Raw genomic sequence first — 20,282 nt, 5'->3', positions numbered from 1 at the left:
ATGAGGTTAAGGAAGTTTGCTGCAGGTTTGGGGGCCGTGGAGTCTCTGACTTTGCTCCCCAGGCTCGGCCCATTGGCTCCAGGCCCCTGTTGGCCCCACAGAAGTTGGGGGGCGGGGAGGGATCCCATGGGGTGTGTCTCGAGCTTCTGAGCACGAGCTGCCAGACAGAGCAGCGACCTTGTCCCCCTGAGCTCCTGTTGGTTTCCTTTCCAGATAAGTAGGCTAAGCTTTCATGACATTAAGTACTCCTGATCTTTGCAAGGACTGAGGGTTCTGGTCCAGGTCTGTTTGAATCAAAGGCCAAGCTCTTTCCATGAAGCTCTGCTGCCCTAGAAAGGATCACAGCCCAGCCCGGTTGGTAATTCTACCAGGTAAAATGCTTTTAGGAAAAGAGGACCGTGATCGTTACAAAGTCAGGTGCTATCAACAGTGTGGGTGGCACTGAATTCATAGAAGAAAAGGTTCCTTGAGAGTTGGGCCGAGCAGTGACTTGAGAGAAGTACATCATGAGTTGAACCTGGAACAATGGGGAAGATTCACTTAAGTGAATGTGAATTCTCAGCCTCTTCCCCCAAGGCTGCATAGCCTTCCAATAGGGATCCAGCAGGCGGACACCCAAGAGAAGGCTGGGGAAACAGTCCTGTCATCATTAGCGACTCAAAGTGGTTTTCTGTGGATCTGCAAGGGCTTTAGGGCTCCACGGAGCAGCTAGTCAGACTGCTCAGTCTTGTGGGTTGCTGGCCACACCCTTCCACCATCCTGGGCATCCTGGGGAGGTGCAGACCTTCACCTCAGAGCTTTCTTCCCAGATAGGGTTAATCAGAGCCCCCCTCCTCCATTAACTTTGTGCCCCAAAGCACCTGTGCTCCAGCAAGAACCATCAATGCAGACTGGTGGCGACCATTCCTGAAATTCTGTCACCACATTCACTGAAAGCCCCGGATGAGCCCCTGCATCTTGTGTGAGGATTCCAGGAGAGAAGGGTAGCTGCGGAGCAGGGCAGCTGCAGAGCGGGGTGCTGGCAGCTAGGGAGCAGCTGCCCTGGAAAGGGCCATATATGCACAGAGGTGTGGGGGGGGGGATGACCCTGCTGGCTGGTGACCTCCCACGGAGGCAGAGAGCACACAGGGAGGCGGAAGGAACTTCCGAAGGCTTCCCCAATGTGTTTATGTTCATTCTCTCTTGGACTCTCTTCTCCCCTTCCCTCCTGGGGACATCCCCCTCCTCACCCCTTTCTTCTTTCTACCACTCCAGCGCACCTCTGCCCTCCTCCTCCGACCCCCGCTACACTTTGCCCTGACTTCTGATCCCCACCCCATCTGTTCCTCTTGCTTCCCACCCTCCATAGGCCTCTGGGTCCCTGCCCATGTCCTCCTCCTCTCTCCTCACCCTCTCCCCACTTGTGTCTGTCCATGTCTCTCTCTCCCTCCCTCTGCCCCTCCTTCTTTCTCCCTCCCACCGCCCACTCCCCCTGGTCTTGGTCTCCTTTTAATTCTTTCTCTTCTCTCTCTCTTACTTAGGGTCAGGTATGGGGTTGCACTCTGCGTCATGCGCGTGTAAGGGTGTCCACAGGAGGCCAGGAGGTGGAGCTGGGCCATAGGGTTGGGTGTAAGGGTGTTCACAGGAGTCCAGGAGGTAGGGATGAGCCATGGGGTTGGGTGGTGCTCATTTGCTGCCTGACTGCCTTCGCCCAGGGAAGCTTCTTGTGGCCCCTTGTCCTGAGGGTTGCATGTGCTTCATCTTGGACTCCTTATTTTTAAATGAGTTTCAGGAATCCCATGAGCTCAGCAGAAATGTAATACAGGGGGCCCCAGACTGGCGTCACTCCGTGCTGAGGGCCTTGGCTTTGGAAGGGGCTGCTGTCCTTGGGAACTATTGTCCCAGGCTAACTGAATGGGGCAGGAAAGGAAGGAGAAAACAAAGGTCCATACAAGTGTTTAAAAATAAGAATATCAGCACTAAAAAGACAGAGCTTCCTTTTTCATCCTGGAAATATCCTGAGGTCAGTGTTGGGAACAGGGAGGTTTAAATCAAAAAGTGATACAATATCCATAAAGTGATAAAATATCCATCTTATCCCTCAATAGATACAATACAGTACTTTGCCTGTGAACTTCCACTTGGATCCTCATTGTATTGCCCTTTGGCCATTGGGAGGGCAGAGATTCCAAGTGGAGACCTCCACCCCTCAGGCTGCAGTAAGTTCAAGAAGGAGGGGTGGACAGTCCCTCCTTAATGCTCAGCTAGAGTTGAGCCAGGGAAGGCAGTCGAGAAGGGTGGGTGGGTGAGTGTCTGTGGTTTTCCCTGCCTGCAGCTGGCTTATCCCCTGAGTGGTCATTCTCACTGACTCTGCATTTCAGTTTTCCTTTTATTTTAAGTGCAAGACATATGGTTACAAGTCATGCATATGCGTGCTGGTTCATCCTGATTCTGGAAGGTGGACATTATCACAAGTCTGGAGTTCCTCTCCTTGGGACAGATGGGATATGGAGTAAAGAATGAGGTGTCTAGCATCCAGATTTTGTTTCCTTGCTGAGGCTGGGAGAAATGGTATTTCTTTAGTCTTTGGAACTCCCCGTTAAGATCTTCCTCCCCTCCAACTGCTCTGTAGAGACTGTTGGTTGGTTCTGTGTTTCTCTAGCAGTCTTTAGGGAAGTGAATCAGGATTTCTCTGTCCCTTACTCATAACCAAGTGTTTGGTTTATGGCATAAAACCCAGATCATCTCAACTAAGTCACGTAGGACTGCTTCAAAGCCACCTTATTAGGACTGGTGCATTTCACAATAAATTCTCCAAGGATGGGGTCTAAGACTCCTCTAGGCAGTCTGGGCTTGTCCTCCTTTCTCCAAAGACCATTTTTACTTTTCTCAAATAGGAGAAACAGAAAACTGAAAGAAACAAAAGTGACCCCGAAGCTTGGCAGTCCAGGCAGAGTCATAAATAAGTGTTGAAGGAAATAGACGCTGAAAGTTTGGCAGTCCTTTATGTATTGTTTATTTCACTGGCATTTCGTAGCCCTCCTTGGATCACGTGATTGGAGCAGTCACTTACACTTATGTTAAAGAAAGCTGTTTGACCTAAACGATCTCATTTCTAAATAAATCAAGCTACACCCTATTATCTGGCATAGATAAACTTGTTCTGTGATGGAACCTTGAAATGTGTGTCTTCCAGCTGGATGCACTCATAAAGGACAGAAACTTTGCCCCCAGGCTGCTGTTGTGTGAGTCTCTCTTGGGCATGGTATGGATGGGGTAGAGCATTCTTTAATTTAGGGGTTCAAGAGTGTCTTAATGTTCATTTGGTGGGCTGCTGCTGTGGCCTTCTAAAGGTCTGGTTGAGATTGGTGAAGAAAATCATAGTTTTCAAATGTTTAACACACGAATAACTCTTGTCCATGAATGTTCTCTCCGGATGTCCTTACTTTTGCTCTCTCTTCGCAACTTAGCATGTAAGTACAGTGATGCTCAGGCTTGAAATAGAGATGTGAGTATGTAAGTCAGAGAAGTAACTGTTGATAATTGGTTCAGTTAGTCTTTATTGGTCACAGAGATGGTTTCAGAAATTTGCTATCAGGTCACATGAACACCCCGTTCTTCCTCTCTGTGGGCTGATATCTTTAGTATCCCCAAAGAGTATACAGCTTCGTAGAGTTCTCTAGAAATTGACTTTGTGATGTAGTTACATTCTGTTAAAGATGCTAACTTATAGTTTGCTCAAAATTACTACAATAATAAAATATGAAATAAATTTTTTAAAAAAATACTTGGCAATGCTAAAATAGATAAAATAAACGCAAACCTCACAGGGTTCCTAATGGCTCCCAATCCATTACCTTCTGTCCCCTATCCAAATCCACCAGCTGCTCCCCACATATCTGGGGAGTCATTTCCCCCACAGGTGGGCTCTGAAATAAATCCCAGGAGTTGTTTTAAGCGGGTCAGTCCCCTCTCCCACCAGTTTTTACCTCTATAAAAGCACAACACGCAGCGAGAGCTCCTCTGTCACTCCCATCCCGAGACCACCAACCTTGTCGCATTGGGGACATGTCACGTTCCCGTTTCTGACATCCTAAGTTTTTCTTTTCTTTTCTTTTTTTTTTTTAAGATTTTATTTATTTGACAGAGAGAGATCACAAGCAGGCAGAGAGGCAGGCAGAGAGAGAGGAGGAAACAGGCTCCCTGCTGAGCAGAAAGCCCGATGCGGGCCTCGATCCCAGGACCCTGAGATCATGACCCGAGCCGAAGGCAGCGACTTAACCCACTGAGCCACCCAGGCGCCCCTAAGTTTTTCTTTTAATCTTTTTCAACTCCCCCCGGGTCCCCCCCCACCCCCCGCAATGTCACGAATGGTGTATCTTGTCTGCCAGGAAAATTTAAGAATGTGTACTAAATTAAGGATGGTTCTGCATTGCCTCTTGTCTGACCAGCATCTGTGGGGGTCAGCTGCCAACACGTAGCTCGGGTATCTGGGCCGCTCCTGAATACGCGCAGGCTGACCCACTCTCTCCTGATGAAAGGTACCTTCAAGCATGCATGTGATTTTTCAATATAAATTGCGTCTGCTTAAAGCCTCTCTGTGAGAGAATCGCTCAACCAAATGAGATGACTTGGCTGGGACTTTTAAGAAGCTGGATATAAATATCGCTGGAAATTATAGAGCGAGCATAAATACTTCACTCTGAGCTCTGCTGAGCATTTTCAGGATGCTTCTGACCACATCTCTGAAATCTGAGCTGATACCAGAGGAAGGGGGGGAGGTTTCAGGGAAAGGCAGAGTTAGCCAGACGGGATCACCTGGCCTCCCAGGGAAAGGACAACATAATGGCTAACCCTGAACATGGTTTCCGCGGTGGTCAAGGTAGGGTTTCACTCTTCCAGTCCTTCTCTAATCAGCCACGCCCCAGTTTTGATGACAGGTGTTCGCAGCTCACCTGAACATCTGGGTGTCTGAGTTCAGACACATCTTGTGAAGACTGCCCTGTTCAAAAAGAACATTATGTTCTCTAGAGAGACCCAGTGCTTTGGTGGATGATAAGAACTGCAATCAAAGCTTTGGCAATCTTTAGTACTTTAATAGAATATCTTATTCTCCTAATTCTGTGCAAGGTGCTAAAAAAAAATCTATCTAAGATGACATTGGCATAGAGTGAAGTATTTATTCTACTGCTTTAAAGCTACCCATTGTAGAGAAAGGTTAGCATGTGGTGGCGGCGGTGGTGGGTGACGGCGGTGGTGGGTGACGGTGGCGGGTGACGGTGGTGGATGATGGTAGCGGGTGATGGTGGTGACTGTTGTTCCTGAGACACATTACATCAGAATGCTGAGGTCCTCCTTTAAGGTCAAGAATGACTCTCCCCTTAATGCACGCTCCTTTTTATTTTGTACAACACCGAAGTTCATGAAGAGGAGAAAAAAAATCACCTACTGTTTGCCTTTCTGCAGTTTTGCATTGACGATTTTATTTTATTCCCTAGGATTTAATTTTATAATGAGATCTCAATGCCAGGTTTCATGTAAGCGATGAGCTGTCATTAATTTATTAGGAGCCAGTGTGTCAGTTTCTTTGTTCTGTCATCCTGCTTGTCTGATGGATCTGAAGGTGGGATGGGTAACAAAGGAGTCACTGAGGTACAGGAGGGGTGTGTGAATACTAATGGTGCTGATGTGGCATTTGGTTTAGCATTATTCTCCAAGACTTCCTCCGACGTGCCTCTGTTGCCCTGTCCCTTTTCCCCTCTCTGCAGGGCACCAGCTTCGTCAACAGAAGAGTAGCTAGGACATCTGACTTTATCCCATTCTTAGTCCTGTCCTTCCCAAGAGAACCCTTCCTTGCCAGCATTGCATCTCTCCCGTTGGAAGCAGGGATGTGCTCGGGGTGCTGTCAGTCACTCAGAATTAGAAGCCGTGCTCTGCATCTGACCTGATGGCTCAGATCCGCCCACAGCCAGCACAACTGGCCAACAGCGGTGGTTTATTTTGGGGCTAGTATAAGAGGCTGCATCTGACAGCTGTGACTGTCAGCCACGGGCTGAGTCTGTCATGTAATGTGGCCTCAACTCTTGTCTCCTTGCCTAGACTGCTCACTAGAAGCTCAGCCCAAATATGTTAAAGGTGGCAAGCGTTACGGACGAAGGTCCTTACCTGAGTTTCAAGAATCCGTGGAAGAGTTTGCAGAGATCGAGCCCCTGGATGGAGAAGCTCGGCCCTCACATACCCCCGCCGGGGACTGCAACGAGGTAAGGAGTCAGACAGGTGCGCCCTCCCCGGCCAGTGGTGGGGACATCCCCACCCACTCCCACGGTGGTGGTGTGGGAACAGGTGAACTGGGGGGGGGGGGGGGTCATCGTTTGGACATTCTCGTCTCTGTTTCTTATGGAGAGCTGACATTTCTGTGCCAGCCTTATATTTATGTGTTTTAAAATTCAATGACTTCCACGTTATCTGGGGTCTGCCACTTTCAGCCCTGCTTGGGGATATGTCTCTCCTCACAGCACTGCCATTTTTAGTTGTGTAAAAAGCTGCCCCTTTTGCCCCCCAGCCCCGGCACCCTGCAGTCCATAAACCAGCGTCCGTGGCAGGTGTGAGAGGAAGGTGGTGTGCGTGGCCATCCTGAGAGCCACGCCTTATCTTTCGTAGCAGCAGACGGCAGCTTTCAGACTTGGTTCTTGTGGCCTCGGCTGTCGCCACAGCTCTCCTTCTTGGGTGAGGAGCGCCCGGGCCCACCTGGTCCTCCAGCAGCCCGATCTGCCTGCTTTACTCATCTCCCTGCTTTTCCTTGTGCACGTCACTGTCATCTACCCGCAAAGGGGAAGCAGTAGCATTTTCTTTATTCTTTCCTTACGGCTCATTTACCAGCATGCCATTTATAGAATGTGGTCGAGAAGGCCGGGCTGAGCAAGCTCTAAATATTTCTTGCAAATCCCAGCTCCAACTGGGGATGCAAATATTTCAGATGTTAACATAAGCTGGGAAAGAGACAGAGTGCCTCAACTTTCTCAACGTGGTCTGTCCATTGGGATTGGTAGACGTGCACGTGCGTACGCTCATTGCTGTCTGACGCCCATGTTTGGCTCCTTAAAGCCCGCAGGAGGCTTGCTCCAATAGCGTCCCCAGCAGCCAGACCTCTAGCATCGTCTGCCTTGAGAATGTCCACAAACCTTGAGATAACTGAAAAGAGCGCAGGCAATGAGCAGAAATGAAACCAGCCACAGTCCTGTAATCTAGAAGACACAGGACTGGTCTGCCGATCCCAAGAGGTGGCCACCATGGTTTTAAACACAAGGAATGCGTGGGAACACCTGGGTGGCTCAGTCAGTTCAATGTCTGCCTTTCGCTCAGGTCATGATCCCAGGGTGCTAGGATCGAGTCCCACATCGGGCTCCTTGCTCAGAGGGGAGCCTGCTTCTCCCTCTGCCCCTCTCTGCTGCTAGTGCTTACTCTCTTGCTCACTCTTTCTCTCAAATAAATAAAATCTTTAGAGGAAAAAAAAAGAAAGAATACTTATCCTCACACCAGAAGTGAAGAAACAGTGTCAGACATGTGAGTGAGACAAGAGGAAGAAAAGCAGACAGAGAAAGCTAGAAAGACCCCCAGAATGGTGTAAGAGTGTCATGGGTGAGAGGTGACAGCTGAAGACAGAAAAGGCCATGAGAAGCGAAGAGAACACTGCCTGCGATACCACAGCATGGGGCCAGTCGGTCTGGAACAGAGGCTACTTCCCTTCTTGGGTTCAATTTTAAACCCTTTTTTGGGTCCCTGTGAGGATTTAGATTAGGCTCTTTCCCCAGCAAAACACATGCACAAAAATTTGGCATATCCAATTTCAGAGATGCAAGTGGTTTTCCTACTTGAGTTATTGCTGTGTCCATAATGATTATGTTGCTGTCAGGAAGGGTACCATTTTATTCCATAAAGTCTGTATCATAGCCCTAAGTACTGTGGAATGTATCTGAGACACTTCTCTGTGGGGAAGAAATGGTTAAAATCTGTCTCAATACTTTAGGGGGTAAGCTTTCATTATATAGAACACACTTTTAAGGCTAGTATCTCTTGTCTCCCGATGACTTTCAGTACCCAAGGCATTATTATTTGGTGGTAAGGAATAAAATGATTACTAATTTTTCGGTAAGGTAATTTCTAGTTACTACCTGGGGGTACCCAGAAAGTTCTTGGACAGAGCTGATTTTGTTGCTGGCAGCTTATTTCTTACATCCTTGCTTTATCTTCCAATTTCCAGTGAGACTTACTGTTTAAAAGTGAGACTTTTGGGGGTGCCTGGGCAGCTCAGTGGGTTAAGCCTCTGCTTTCGGCTCAGGTAATGATCTCAGGATCCTGGGATCAAGCCCAGCATTGGGCTCTCTGCTCAGTGGGGAGCCTGCTTCCCCTGCTCTCTCTGCCTGCCTCTCTGCCTACTTGTGATCTCTCTCTCTGTCAAATAAATAAAAAATCTTAAAAAAAAAAAAAAAGTGAGACTTTGGGCTCATGTTTACATAATGGTAAGAGTTGAGGCCTAGTTTGGGCAAAATCTTAGTAAAAGCGTACATTGGGAGAACCATTTCACACCACGCCAGCTACTTGGGTCCCGTTAGTCTTCCAGGACCTCGTAGATGAGACCTTCTGACACTGTAGATAGATGTTTTAGTACTCAGTGAGCCCTCTCCATGGAACAGCAGATAGAGGCCCCAAAGGGTTCTTTCTCTCCATGTTTGTTCTCCCAGAGGACCCCTACTGACCTGACTTGGCCAGTCCATTGTATCCCGCCTCCCAAAAGCCTTACAGAGGCATTGGATTACCCCCTTTTACCATATTTTAAATTGCTGAAGGTGGACCCAAGCCAAAGTTCATCCACATGCTTTCTTGCCTAAAAATGAAGTGTTTTGTGAGCTGAATTGAGCCTCTCAGTTCTCAGAGGGATTCCTCTCTTTAAGAGCTGCATGAGTAACATGTTTGGAGTTCCTCTTGTCAACTCTTGTCCTAGCCACCGCCATCTGTCACCCTTGCTGCCTTCACGGATACGTATAGTCCAGTGAGGTCGTTTCCTCAGGATGTCGGTCCTACGGCACGCTGTCCTGTCAGGATAGCGTTCCTGTTTTCTGGCCAGTTTCCACAGAAACCTCGGAGATCTCGGGCCACTCGTGGGCCAACAGAGCTTCATGCTCTGGGTGGCTCGAGCTTGTCCTAGAAGTGCCCTTGTGTCTTTGGGAGTGCCTGCTCATCCTCCTTATGCTAGAGTGGTCCCCACGCAGGAACTGTGGGGAGGAGAACATTCTTAATAACCTGCAGGGTTTGTTTATTCTCAGCTGAGAAGCAGTTGAGAATCTGTCAGGAGTTCTTCACTCTTCCATTGGCTTCTTTTTTCCCTTTGGAAGAGGAGGCCCTTTTGTCTCCTGCCCTTGGGTGTTAAAAATTTATTTCTTGGGTGTGTTTGTTACCAGTGGTTCATACTTCATCTTGGTGTTGCTGGGCAGTCCTGAAGGAGGGAGCGGGGGTGGGGGAGCTGTCTCCTGACGTGAATAATTCACAAGGGGTTGTCAGACGGGAAGCTGGAGATGGGCCTTCTTGGTTTCGATTGTGGGTTTCCTTCGACGCCTGGGACCTGGCTCAGGAAAGGTGAGAACGCTAGCTTGCCGTCAGACTGCTGTCTCTGCCGTCCCTGCTGCTCTCAGACACGCCTGATTTTCTCTAAAGTGACTTGAGAGTTTTTTGGTGACGATGAAAGGACCTGAACTTGTTGTCAAAAGTTACCTGGAGGAGAGGCCCTTCTGTTGCTATGCAACGGGAGACCAACTTTTGCTCTTGGATGAATCTTTTGTTTTATTTATCTGAGTATGTGGAGGGGGATGGGCAACTGAATGGAATGTGTCACAGACACCTCTGAAAGCTGTCCTGGGGTGGCTTTCTTCCTTCTAGGAACTCCTTCTATAGGGGTAAGTGAGCAGACAATTATCTGAAGGGATAAACAGTAACGCTACCGCGTGCCCCCCACTTCTTTCGAGGGTTATTCCATAATAGGGAAGTTGCCATGGTTTGACAGTCCATTCCTCTCCCCTGGGTCAGTGGCTCACAACATTTTTTCTGCATCCTTATTCGGGAGGCCTTCTCCCATACGTCCAACCAGAATTACAGGGAATGCGGCACAGTTGTACTTCTCTGCAACTCCTGCCCTCCCTCCCACCCGAGAAGACACAGACACGCAGACCGATGAGAGGGATGCCATTGTAAAGTTTGCTTTCACGCAACTGAACTTACTTCTAATGTAAGTCCCATGGGAAGCTTCAGGCCTGGTTCATTACCTGGAATCCCTCTCATGACCCCTCACGGTCCACCCCCGTGCTGCGCTGCCTTGGGGGGAAATACACGTGGTTGCCCCGGGGGACTGAATGCTCACCACCTTGGCCTCATCCTCGGAATGGACTATGTGACGATAAACTTTGTTAGGAGGTGCTTTCGATGTGGTAGTTCGTGCACGTTGAACGAATAAAATGGTACACATTTTAATCCTCTCAATCCAGCTTTATTCCAGCAATTTGATTCTTTCCTGCTGAAACAGAGAATCTCTTACCTAGCTATGAAGCACGCCTCCCCTGCCATGTGTGGTTCACAAGACCATACAGCTATTGCATAGGGAAAGACCTAGAATCTTCCTAAATTTTCAGTGCTAGAATGTGTCTTTCAAAATTTCTTTTGGAAACCCCGAAGCAGAATGTGATGGTTCACAAATGACAAGTGTTTTCCACCGTCGGCTGATTGCGCGTTCACCTTCCCATTTAGTGAGTTTATCAGGTAAATGCATTCCCCTTGGGAGTCTGACCGCTCATCTCAGGTGGCATTGAAAGGAAAGTGGTGATTTTTCTTTTCTTTCTTTCTTTTTATGGGATTATTTTCACTCAAGGCGGTTCAGTTGGACATTCTATTCTGAATTAATTGAGACCAACAAAGGGCACATTCTTGATTCCAGTGTAAGATGTGATTAATGAGACCATTTTGATGGTGGTTTTTGCTTTACTTGGTTAAGAAATAGAAGTGAGATTTGAGGGTCCAAAGAGTACATTTCCCCCCTTTTTATATGCACACCTGCAGTGGCTACTGAAATGACCTTGAATTTTATTTTTGTGCTCTCTTCTCAGGATAGGTGGAAAAGGGAAGAAACTAAACTAATGCCCAGTTCTAGTCTCTTCCTCAGACCTCGTGGGCGAGGCGGTTCCGTGAATATAATTGGGGCAGGGCCACTTTGCTTTCTGCCCTTGTCGAAAACAGGGGACACCTTGTTAACTGTTTTCCTCCACAGGGAGTAAAGCAGGTCTAGTAAGATTATTATCGGGAGCAGGAGGCTTTAAACAATGATTTCTTCAACTATAGACAATTGGAGTGTAAGCCAAAACCAGGCAGTTTAAGTGAGGACCCGAGAGAAAAGTGGAAGCCATTTTCTTCGTCTGCTCAACAATGGCCATGCAATCACCGCTTTGTGTCCGGCCTGCGGAGGGAGGGAGAGGAGGGGTGCTGGGGGTTTAAGAACTCAGAAAGGAACAAACCAACCCCCCAAACTGGCTTTACTACCCTACAGAAAACCAAACTTGGCCAAGCAGTGGGAAACTGACTTCTGGTCCCCTTATGTTCATTTTCTTATGTGCATAACTTTGCCGTTAACCTTCATGAGTTATTCATTTATATCGTATAGAGGCAATATTTGATGCCGGAGCAAACATGTTAATAACAGAGAGAAGGTCTGCCAAGAACTTTGGTAGTGGAAATGGACCTATTTTCCCCTTCCTCCCATTAGTTTTTCTTGTTCCAGTCTGACAAAGTAAGCAGTCTCGTTACTGATGCCATTTATTCCCATCAAACGATGTGACATCATCAAGATAGGTTTTTTGTTTTTTTTTTTAATGGAATTCCAGCGTTTCCTTTTCTTTTTTCTTAAGTCTATTAGAGCCTTTGGCTATTCCCGGAGATGAAATGCTCATTCAAGATGCAATAGTAGACCACTTGAAAGTGATAAAAAGAAGTCCCTTCAAAGCTAATAAGGTATCTCTCATTCGAACACAGACTGCCGCTTTCAGACTTTGAGGCTTTGCCGTCCTGGTAAGCCTTCCTGACTTGATCCCAGAGGGAACTCCTTTGGCGTCCAGCCCCAACCCCCACGTCCTTCCAGGTCAGCAGTTTCCAGTAATGATTCTCCAACTAGAAAATAAAACAGACAACAAATTAAAAAAAATCAGCAAGTTAATTTTAATGATAAGAGTAACATTTTCCAACTATACCATTAAGTTTATTTTCCAAATGGAAAAGCAGTGTTCACTACCCACCGAGAACGGCTCTGATGAGTAAGATACGGTGAGCAGATGTGTTTAAAAACCCCTTTCCTTAGGGACTTAAGAACCCAGTGAACCGAGAACACTCCCCAACCTTGGTAGGAGGAGAGACTTAAGGCTCAAACTCTTAAATTCAGCATTTCTTCACCCTGGCAGTCCTGGAGGTGTTTTGACAGTGTAGCAGGACTCCTCTACATGTGTGTGCCGTTAAAAATCCTACATTAACTCCTGTTGTCGGTGGTCCTTACCTGTAGCTCTTAAGGAGGTGATTGGCTTTGTGGTTGAGGCAGAAGACTGGCAACTGAGCAGCTTGACCTTGGGTTCCCAGCGGAGAGATCAGGGGCTGGGCGGTCAGGCCCTCCACTGCCCGGTGTGCCTTCAAAGGCAGGGCGGTAGAAAGGAACTGAAGTTCCAGGAAGGGTGTCCCTGCCAAAACAGGGGCCCTGCTGGGCGTCCTGGGTTCCCAGGACCTGGCTCAGAGCAAGGGCTTTATAGACATTTAGAACTATTCGTTACATATTCCACAGATGCTGTAGTTTTGAAAGGTCTCAAGTTTTTGGTTATAGGCACTCTTCTAAACTGATCTCTGTGTGGGTTTTGCCAGAGACTTCCTAAGACAGTCTAAGACACCTAAGTGTGCTGCCTTCGTCAAATGGACATTACAGCTCCATTTGTTTGGGGAGCTTTGTTATCCCAGTAAATTTCCTTCCTCCTTTCTCTAGGCTTGCAAGGCTTTCCCCTTTCAAAAAAAGGAGAAGGGAAAAAAAAAAAACAAAACCAACACATCTGCTTAAGGCTGCTGAGATCAGTTCAGCCACCTCTGCTGGGAAAGAATAACCCCGTGTGCGCCCCCATAATCGTTTTAATTAGCCATACATTCTGTGGGGCACAGGTCTGCACTGTGGAGCAGATGGCTGGTGGGGGCTGTGACTGGGCTATTGTGGGCGGGGGCCTCACCAGGCCCGCAGGCTACAGATGCTGCCCCCGCCTCAGGGCTAGAAGCCCGGGCTCCAAGAGGCTCAGGCCATCTGCTCTGCAGTCCAGCAAAGCAGGTGGCCCTCCCAAGAAAGCATTCCTGAAAGCAGTTTCTCTGGTGTGGCCCATGTGCACGGGGCTCCCTGGTCCAGCTAGAGGATAGCCAGAACGCCGGCCACAATGGCCCAGGAGATGTGAAGAGGCACAACCCATGCAATGGGTGCGGGGCTCCCTTTGTCTGCTTTGGGTCGGGTGGGAGGGGGCTGGAGGCTGCTTTCTGTAGCAGCCATCTCAGGGCCCAGCAACCTCTGACCCTCTCCCCTCTGGCTGCTCTCAGAGGGGCTGTGGGCCAGCATGCTGGGCACGGTCATACAGAAGCCCCGGCCACCCCTGCCAGCTGTGGCCACCCAGGGGACACTGCCACCCATGGGGAGGGGTCTGGGGGGCCCTGTTCCTAAGTTGAATCACAGATTGACGGCTTCATCACAACTACTGTGTTCCAAGCTGTCATTTCTACAGTCTCTCTTGGGTTTGTTCTGAAAGCGGACACTGGTCTATCAGCTGTGTCTTTTCTCTGCCCTTGTCTTAGCTTTGGACACCCAAATAATAGGAATAGTAATAGTGATATTTATTTGCTTAACAGACACTTAGATCTGAATTTGTAGCAGGCACCGTTTTAAGTGCCTTCCAAGTATTAGCACACCTTTGTAGGCAGGCATGGTGAGATAATCAAGGCGGGTGGGGAGTTAAGTAACGAGGCCAAGGTTGAACACACATAAGTGGGAGGAGCATGGAACTGGGGGGGTCCAGCTCCAGAGCCCAGATCCTTAATCATAACATCATCGTGGCTGAGCTAGTAGCAGTGGCTGACACATCCCAGGTGCCAGGCTCATGCCTCCTCCTCCCCCCGGGGTGGCTCACCAACACCCCCCCCCCCGCCCCGCGCCTTGTGGCTGAGGCTGGGTACTAAGGGCTCCCAGAGTGCCGGAGCAGGACTGAACCCCGTCTGTCCGCTCAGCCCTGTGATCACGTCCTCTACCATTTTGCCTCCAGCTTCTGCAGTCATTGAAAGTCCCACAGGATGATTTTGAAGCATTGATTAATATCCATTTCTGCAGCGAGAGGTGATATAAGACTTCAAGGGAAAAATTAAAAATCCCTTTTCTGAATTAGTCTCGAGAACACATGCCCGCAATTGTCCCTCCCTTCTCTCCTGACTTTTCCAGAGATTTGGGAGATTCTCTCCCTTCCGATGCTCATGGCTGGTCTGTGCCTGCCAGGCTTTTCACTGCACTGGGTACACCAGCAGCAGTGAAAAGACCTTGTTCCAGAATGATGCCTCCTTTTATTGGGCTGTTCTAGTAGGCGAATGAGCTCATCCCCCCAACCTTCCAACCTGACATCCCCCCTTCCCCCTCCCCTTGCTTTTTAATTGGAACTGCAGGCTCCAGGCAGTGGGAATAAAAATGCACTATGAATGAACCGAACCCCCCCCCTCCACCCACCCCTCAAAATTGCAATTTAATAAACACTCAGCCACTGTGTGCTTATCCCTCCCCCTTACTAAAGGAACAGACCCTTGGTGGAGAATGGGGACAAGCACGGCTCGTTCCTGGGCAGCAAACTCCATCTCCAACTGAAGCAGTTGCGGAATGAAACTACAGCCATTCAGCATAAGTTTGCGGCTTCTAGAAGGCTGGTCCTAGCTTGCATCTAGGTTTCTTACGTAGGGCCATGGGAGAAATGCGTGCGTGATCGTCACCCTAGCCGTTTTCTAACAAGTTCTCCCTTACCCACTACCGCTTGCCCAGAGGGTTTGGGTGAGATTGTTGAAGCTGCCCGAGCTGCTTGCCTGGCCTTTAGGAGGCTGGGCTGAACCTGATGCCACCAGGTTAAGCTGCCTCTAGTGTGTCATGATCTCAGGCCCCTATTCCAGTCTCCGACCAGTGTCCCTGATCTTTCCACACTCTGCTTAGACCGGGAGGCACCGGCAGCAGCTTCCACCCTCTTGAAGGGCACCTCGGCCTCCTGCGATGCCTCCCCTGCCAGGACACAGGGGGAAGGATGCCACAGATATCACAGAGGGTTGTGTAGCCAAGGGGAAGTTCTTCCTCTTTCTCCCCATCCCCACAACATACGAAATTCATTTGGTGAGGATTTGAGGGCAGGTGGGTAAAAGAAAAAACAAAGTTGGACCTGTTTGTATTTCTTTTTAGAGATTTTATTTATTCATTTCAGAAAGAGAGAGTGCACAAGCAGGGGAGGGTGGTGGTGGGAGACAGGCCAAGAGAGAGGGAGAAGCAGGCTCCCCACTGAGTGGAGAGCCAGATGCAGGACTTGATTCCAGGACCCTGAGATTATGACCTGAGCTGAAGGCAGACACTTAACTGACTGAGCCACCCAAGCACCCCAGGGACCCCAGTGAACATCTAGAGTAGCAAAGGAAATATAATTGTTTGCCACATTCCCTCAACCAAATGCATCAATTCTGATTATGTCTGTTTCCTTCCAGTCTTTGTCTAATTGTATAAATATTTTTGCCAGCAGCAGTTGTAGTGTAGAGAACATTTTTCCATCTCCTATATGGTTTTGTAATTATACTTTTAATGACTATATTATGATGTATAATTGTACTTTGTGCTCCATTGTTCAAAGTTTAAATTGTGTTCAGTACTCTTATAAAAAGTGCTAAATGTACATATCTATGCATATGCATTTTTCCTTTGTTTTTACTATCATTAGAAATCATGAAATTACTGGGTTGGAGAGTATGAACATCTTTATGGCTTTCAAACATGAAGCAATTTTCTTTACTAAAAGCTAATGTCCATACACATTGCTACCAGTAACATTTAAACAGGCCTATTTTAAATAAATCATAACCTTGACGGTAATAGGACTCCTGTCTTAAATACTACTAATTTAATGGGCACAAAGTGTTTCCTTGGTTTTAATTTATACTTTGCTGTTGAAATGAGTCTTTCCCCATATTTGTTTAACTGTGTTGCCTGTCTGTATTCTTTGCATATCTGCCAGACTTGGCATTTTTCTTATAAATTTATATGAATAACTGATACTGACCCAGGGCCACCCAACTTAACGCCTTAAGTTTAAAACATGGTAATAAAAATAAAATCTGCAAAAATAAATGTAATAAGTTCTGCATAAACACATGCCCCATAAAAATAAGGTCTTATCATGCTTATTATGTGCCAAGCACAATTCTAAGCATTCTACCCAACTCTGTGAACTATGTACTACTTTATTCCCATTTTGTTGATGGAGAAACTGAGGCAAAAGCAATTCATAAATGTGTCCAGGCCAAATTCAGTAGGTAAAGCAGTCTGGCTCCCATGTCCCCACACTCTTATTAGGAGGAAGAATCAGGGAAGGAGGGCAATACCGGGAATACTGTTCTGAGAAGTGACTCAGATACACGCATCCAGGCCCATAGAGTCACGTGCCTCTCTGCATATTGGAGCCTCTCGCACCTCTGAACGAAGTGCTTCCTATTTTAAAATGAATTGAGAAGTGAGCAAATGTGAAATAAATCTTTCTGTCACTATACGCACCTCATTATGTTAGGGATTGTTACTAAGGGTTTTTTTGAAGGTGTATGTTTGCATTTTCCCATCTGTGTATCCTAGTGGGGGCTCCCTTGCTTGTTGGGTCCAGTGATGATATAAATTGTGTTACTTTTCTGTCCGCTTGTGCTGTTAAAAAATTGTTCCCGGCTCATGATTTTAGTAGGTTTTATTATTTTGCATGATGGTTCTTAGATCATAGAAACCCATTTTATTTGTTTCAGGTGGATTTGTGTTAGGGTGCTTCCAACTGACATGCCGAATGATATATTTTCACAATGTGGGGTGCCAAAGTAGTAGAAGAATTTAATTCTTTGCTCTGTGGGTGAGGAAATAAATATGCCGGGACAGAGAAGCAGGCTGCTTTTATTCGTGGAGCTTTATTGACTTAAATCATTTCCTATGACAACAGTTAAATTCTGCCCGGAACGAGAGGTGTAAGAAACTGGACGTTGGGCTGCTTACCCCACTGCTCCTTCCCCACCCCCACTGTGCCTCTTCCCTCTACTGGGTCAGCAGTGTGTCTTTATGAGGAAATGTGGACTGCTAAAATTGTAATCACAGACAAGCAAAAGTCACACTGTCCCCTAATTTTGTTTCCATAACTACCATGTGTATTAGCGACTTGCAGTTATAATCTGAAGGATGTGTAGTAAAGTTCCGCATTTCGAGTCACGGTCTTGTGACGTGTTCTTTACGGTGAGAATGACCCCTCCCAGCATTGGCAGCTTGGGTTTCGGTATAGTGTGGCAGATCCGAGGGAACGTTCTGGTGCTAGCTTCAGTCTCTAACTAAAATATGGAATTGTGAAACCCTGGTAGACATCTATCCTTTAGTTCACTGGAGAGGACCAGTGTAAATGAGTATGGGGAGAAGAAAGTAGATGACCTCAACTCATCTCCGCTTGAATGAGATACTGAAAGTCAACATTCCGGCTTAGAATTTTGGGTGGCACACTGTTTGCTGTGAGGGATCCAAGCTCTTGCAAACTGGAGTTAACAAGATGTATTCTCCTGTTGAGTTTCTTTAGGATCCCAGGAAATCAGATCGATTTGTGTAGTTCAGCCATCACAGAGAAAGGCTGGGTATTTGTAATCAAAGGCAGCTTCATTCATCAAGTTGGATCTCTGCTGAGACAGCAGCCCCTTTCGAAAGGGGGAATACCCCCTTCTCAACAGGGTTTCCTGCAATGGTTGTAGAACCTCCCTGCAGGAGTGATTAGGCAGCTTGCTAGCTAGCCAAAAGCTACTGCGGACCTCCTTGTTGCCACTGACTGGAAGTAGACCTGTGATGTGCTTGGTCGGTGGAGCAAAGGCTGGAGTTAGGTTCTGCTTCGTGCCCTTGGCTGGGTGCTTTTCTGTAGTACATGGACTACAGATGTATGCTGTGACTTGAAAAAGACCCAGTAGTAACACAGCATGGTAGTCCAGCAAACTGGTCCAGTTCAGGTAATTTTCATGGCTTCTTATGCACTTTACCAGTAACAAATTTTATTTAACTTGAGCTTTCTGGCCTACCTGTTTTGGGTTGCATCTCTGTCTCCTTCCTCACTGAGTCATGGACACATTAGGCTCATTCTTGCCTCTGTGCTTCAGCAAATAGTGGCTGTCCCTTCCTTTTCACTTGGCTGTCTTCAGCTCACCCTTCAGGTCTCAGTTCAGATGTTACCTCTTTCAGGAAGTCTACCCTGATTTCCTGAGTCTGGAGGATCCCATTGAGGTACCCTCATAACATTTTGAATTTCCCCATCATAACACTTCATATGCTACAGTACTGTAGTTTCTGTGTTCTTGTCTGCATGTCTTCATTAGCATATGAACTTCTCGAGGCAAGAAATGTGTTTGTTCTGTTCATAGTTGTATTCTGAAGATGTATCATAATACCTCGCACCCAGTACACATTGAAGAACAAATTCATAAATGCATGGTATGAATTTTTTGTTGGTTGACGGATTCTGAATATTTGCTTTGGCTGTGCTAGGTTTTGCTGTTGAATGAGTCAGTTTGCACATGTGAAAGGCAAATCCCTAGTGAAATAGAGCAGGCTGCTACCTGGTGTTTTTTAGGAGTCTCTTCTGGATTGGCTGGTTGACTCCAAAGAGCCCACCTGGAGGGTTCTGAGTCATGGGACTCACCCAGCTGATGATTCCAGAACCAGAAAGTGCTCTGATCTTGGAAAAACTGAATATGTACTAAAACATGCTAATCTTCTCTCACCTTCTCTAGCACTGGAAGACACAACGCAGTGAGGAGTATGAAGCAGAAGGTAGGAACTGAGTGTGTGTCCGGCTCTGCCCATCACAGGGCACTCTCCACCCCCCACTTCCTGCATCTCCCAGCCTTCTTCCCAACAGCTACTCCTAGGCTGGAGGCCAGCTGCGAAGTAACCTTAAGAACAACGTTCACGAGAACAACCTCATTTCCAGGGGAACGTTCATAGTTTTAAAACCCTAGCCTTTAACCTCATGCAAGGTATAGCAACTAAGATGTGGGATTTTACTTATGGGTCAATTACTGTCTCATACAAACTTTCAAATTAATCTATGGGCAGTCCTAAAACTAAATAGAGCCCTTTTAAAACACACTCATTGACAAGTTTCCCATGGTTTGAAGCCGCTGCAAAGCCTGTTGGACTTCCATGGCCAGCAGATGGCACTGTGGTTCAGCGAACAGAACTTCCCCGTTCCCGCGCAACCCCCCCCTTCACAGCCTACCCTGGTGAAACTCCACTTAAGTGTAATTACTGTGTCTAAACTGGAAAGACACAGCAGTAAGGAGCTTAATTTCTTCAATAAATAGTAAGGGTAGCACTAAATGCACTTCTCAGCCTCATAAGGTTCTTCCAGGCACACAAAATTGTGCCAGTAATTATCTCATGGTTCAGTAACGACTTCATAAATCTCTAACGCGCAAGTGAAAAATTTAACTTGAAGTGAGAACTTTTAATAGAGGATAAATACATTTTGATTTTTAAATGGGAAGTCTGACCCTTAAGTGCTCAAATAAACCCTATCCTTAATGTTTAGATGATGAGTCACTTGCATTTTACAACCATGTACTCTTTCAAGTGGGTTTGTAGGGCAGAATATCTAAAGGTGTAAAGATTTAAAAAGAGGCTAATTCTGAGACTTTTAATTATTGTGTTTTGATATTTATCATGAAATCATTTCCTTCTCAGTAAAAGCAGTTCTCATGCTTGGACTCGAAGGAGTGGCGATAGTGACGTCTGGCAGCTATAGTTGGGGCAGGGCATAGAAGTCTCTTTGGACTGGTTCTCAGCTAGCCTTCTCTTCCAATCACACCAAAGCCTGAAGCCTGTGCATGCTTTCAGTTGGAAGAAAACAAACCTAGAACCTTTGTATGCCTGTGCGAGAGGTGTTTCTTGCGTGGTGTAGAAGAAGGTGCCTCTT

The 20,282-nt window shown here is 47.1% G+C and overlaps 1 protein-coding gene and 1 long non-coding RNA gene across 14 annotated transcripts in view; both read left to right on the top strand.

Moving 5' to 3' along the window:
* The window catches only part of NIN (ninein), a 95,353-nt gene that overhangs the window by 27,302 nt on the left and 47,769 nt on the right, over positions 1 to 20,282 (top strand). For 6 of the 13 annotated variants that reach the window (XM_032344166.1, XM_032344165.1, XM_032344175.1 and 3 more), the window contains exons 5-6: positions 6,079 to 6,239; positions 19,099 to 19,138. In XM_032344166.1, the coding sequence (XP_032200057.1) occupies positions 6,079 to 6,239; positions 19,099 to 19,138 (201 nt within the window). Of the gene's footprint in view, positions 1 to 4,430; positions 4,521 to 6,078; positions 6,240 to 19,098; positions 19,139 to 20,282 lie in introns of all 13 variants that reach the window. The other 7 variants (XM_032344167.1, XM_032344163.1, XM_032344162.1 and 4 more) reach the window with 2 other exon arrangements.
* On the top strand, positions 1,475 to 3,005 carry LOC116591372. The gene is made up of 2 exons (XR_004285980.1): positions 1,475 to 1,583; positions 1,636 to 3,005. It is a non-coding gene; the product is annotated as an uncharacterized LOC116591372 (long non-coding RNA).

Source organism: Mustela erminea, chromosome 5 (assembly GCF_009829155.1).
Source record: "Mustela erminea isolate mMusErm1 chromosome 5, mMusErm1.Pri, whole genome shotgun sequence".
NCBI classification, from domain to species: domain Eukaryota; kingdom Metazoa; phylum Chordata; class Mammalia; order Carnivora; family Mustelidae; genus Mustela; species Mustela erminea.
The sequence above is the reverse complement of the archived record's forward strand: the minus strand, read 5'-3'. Positions and strand labels throughout refer to the sequence as shown.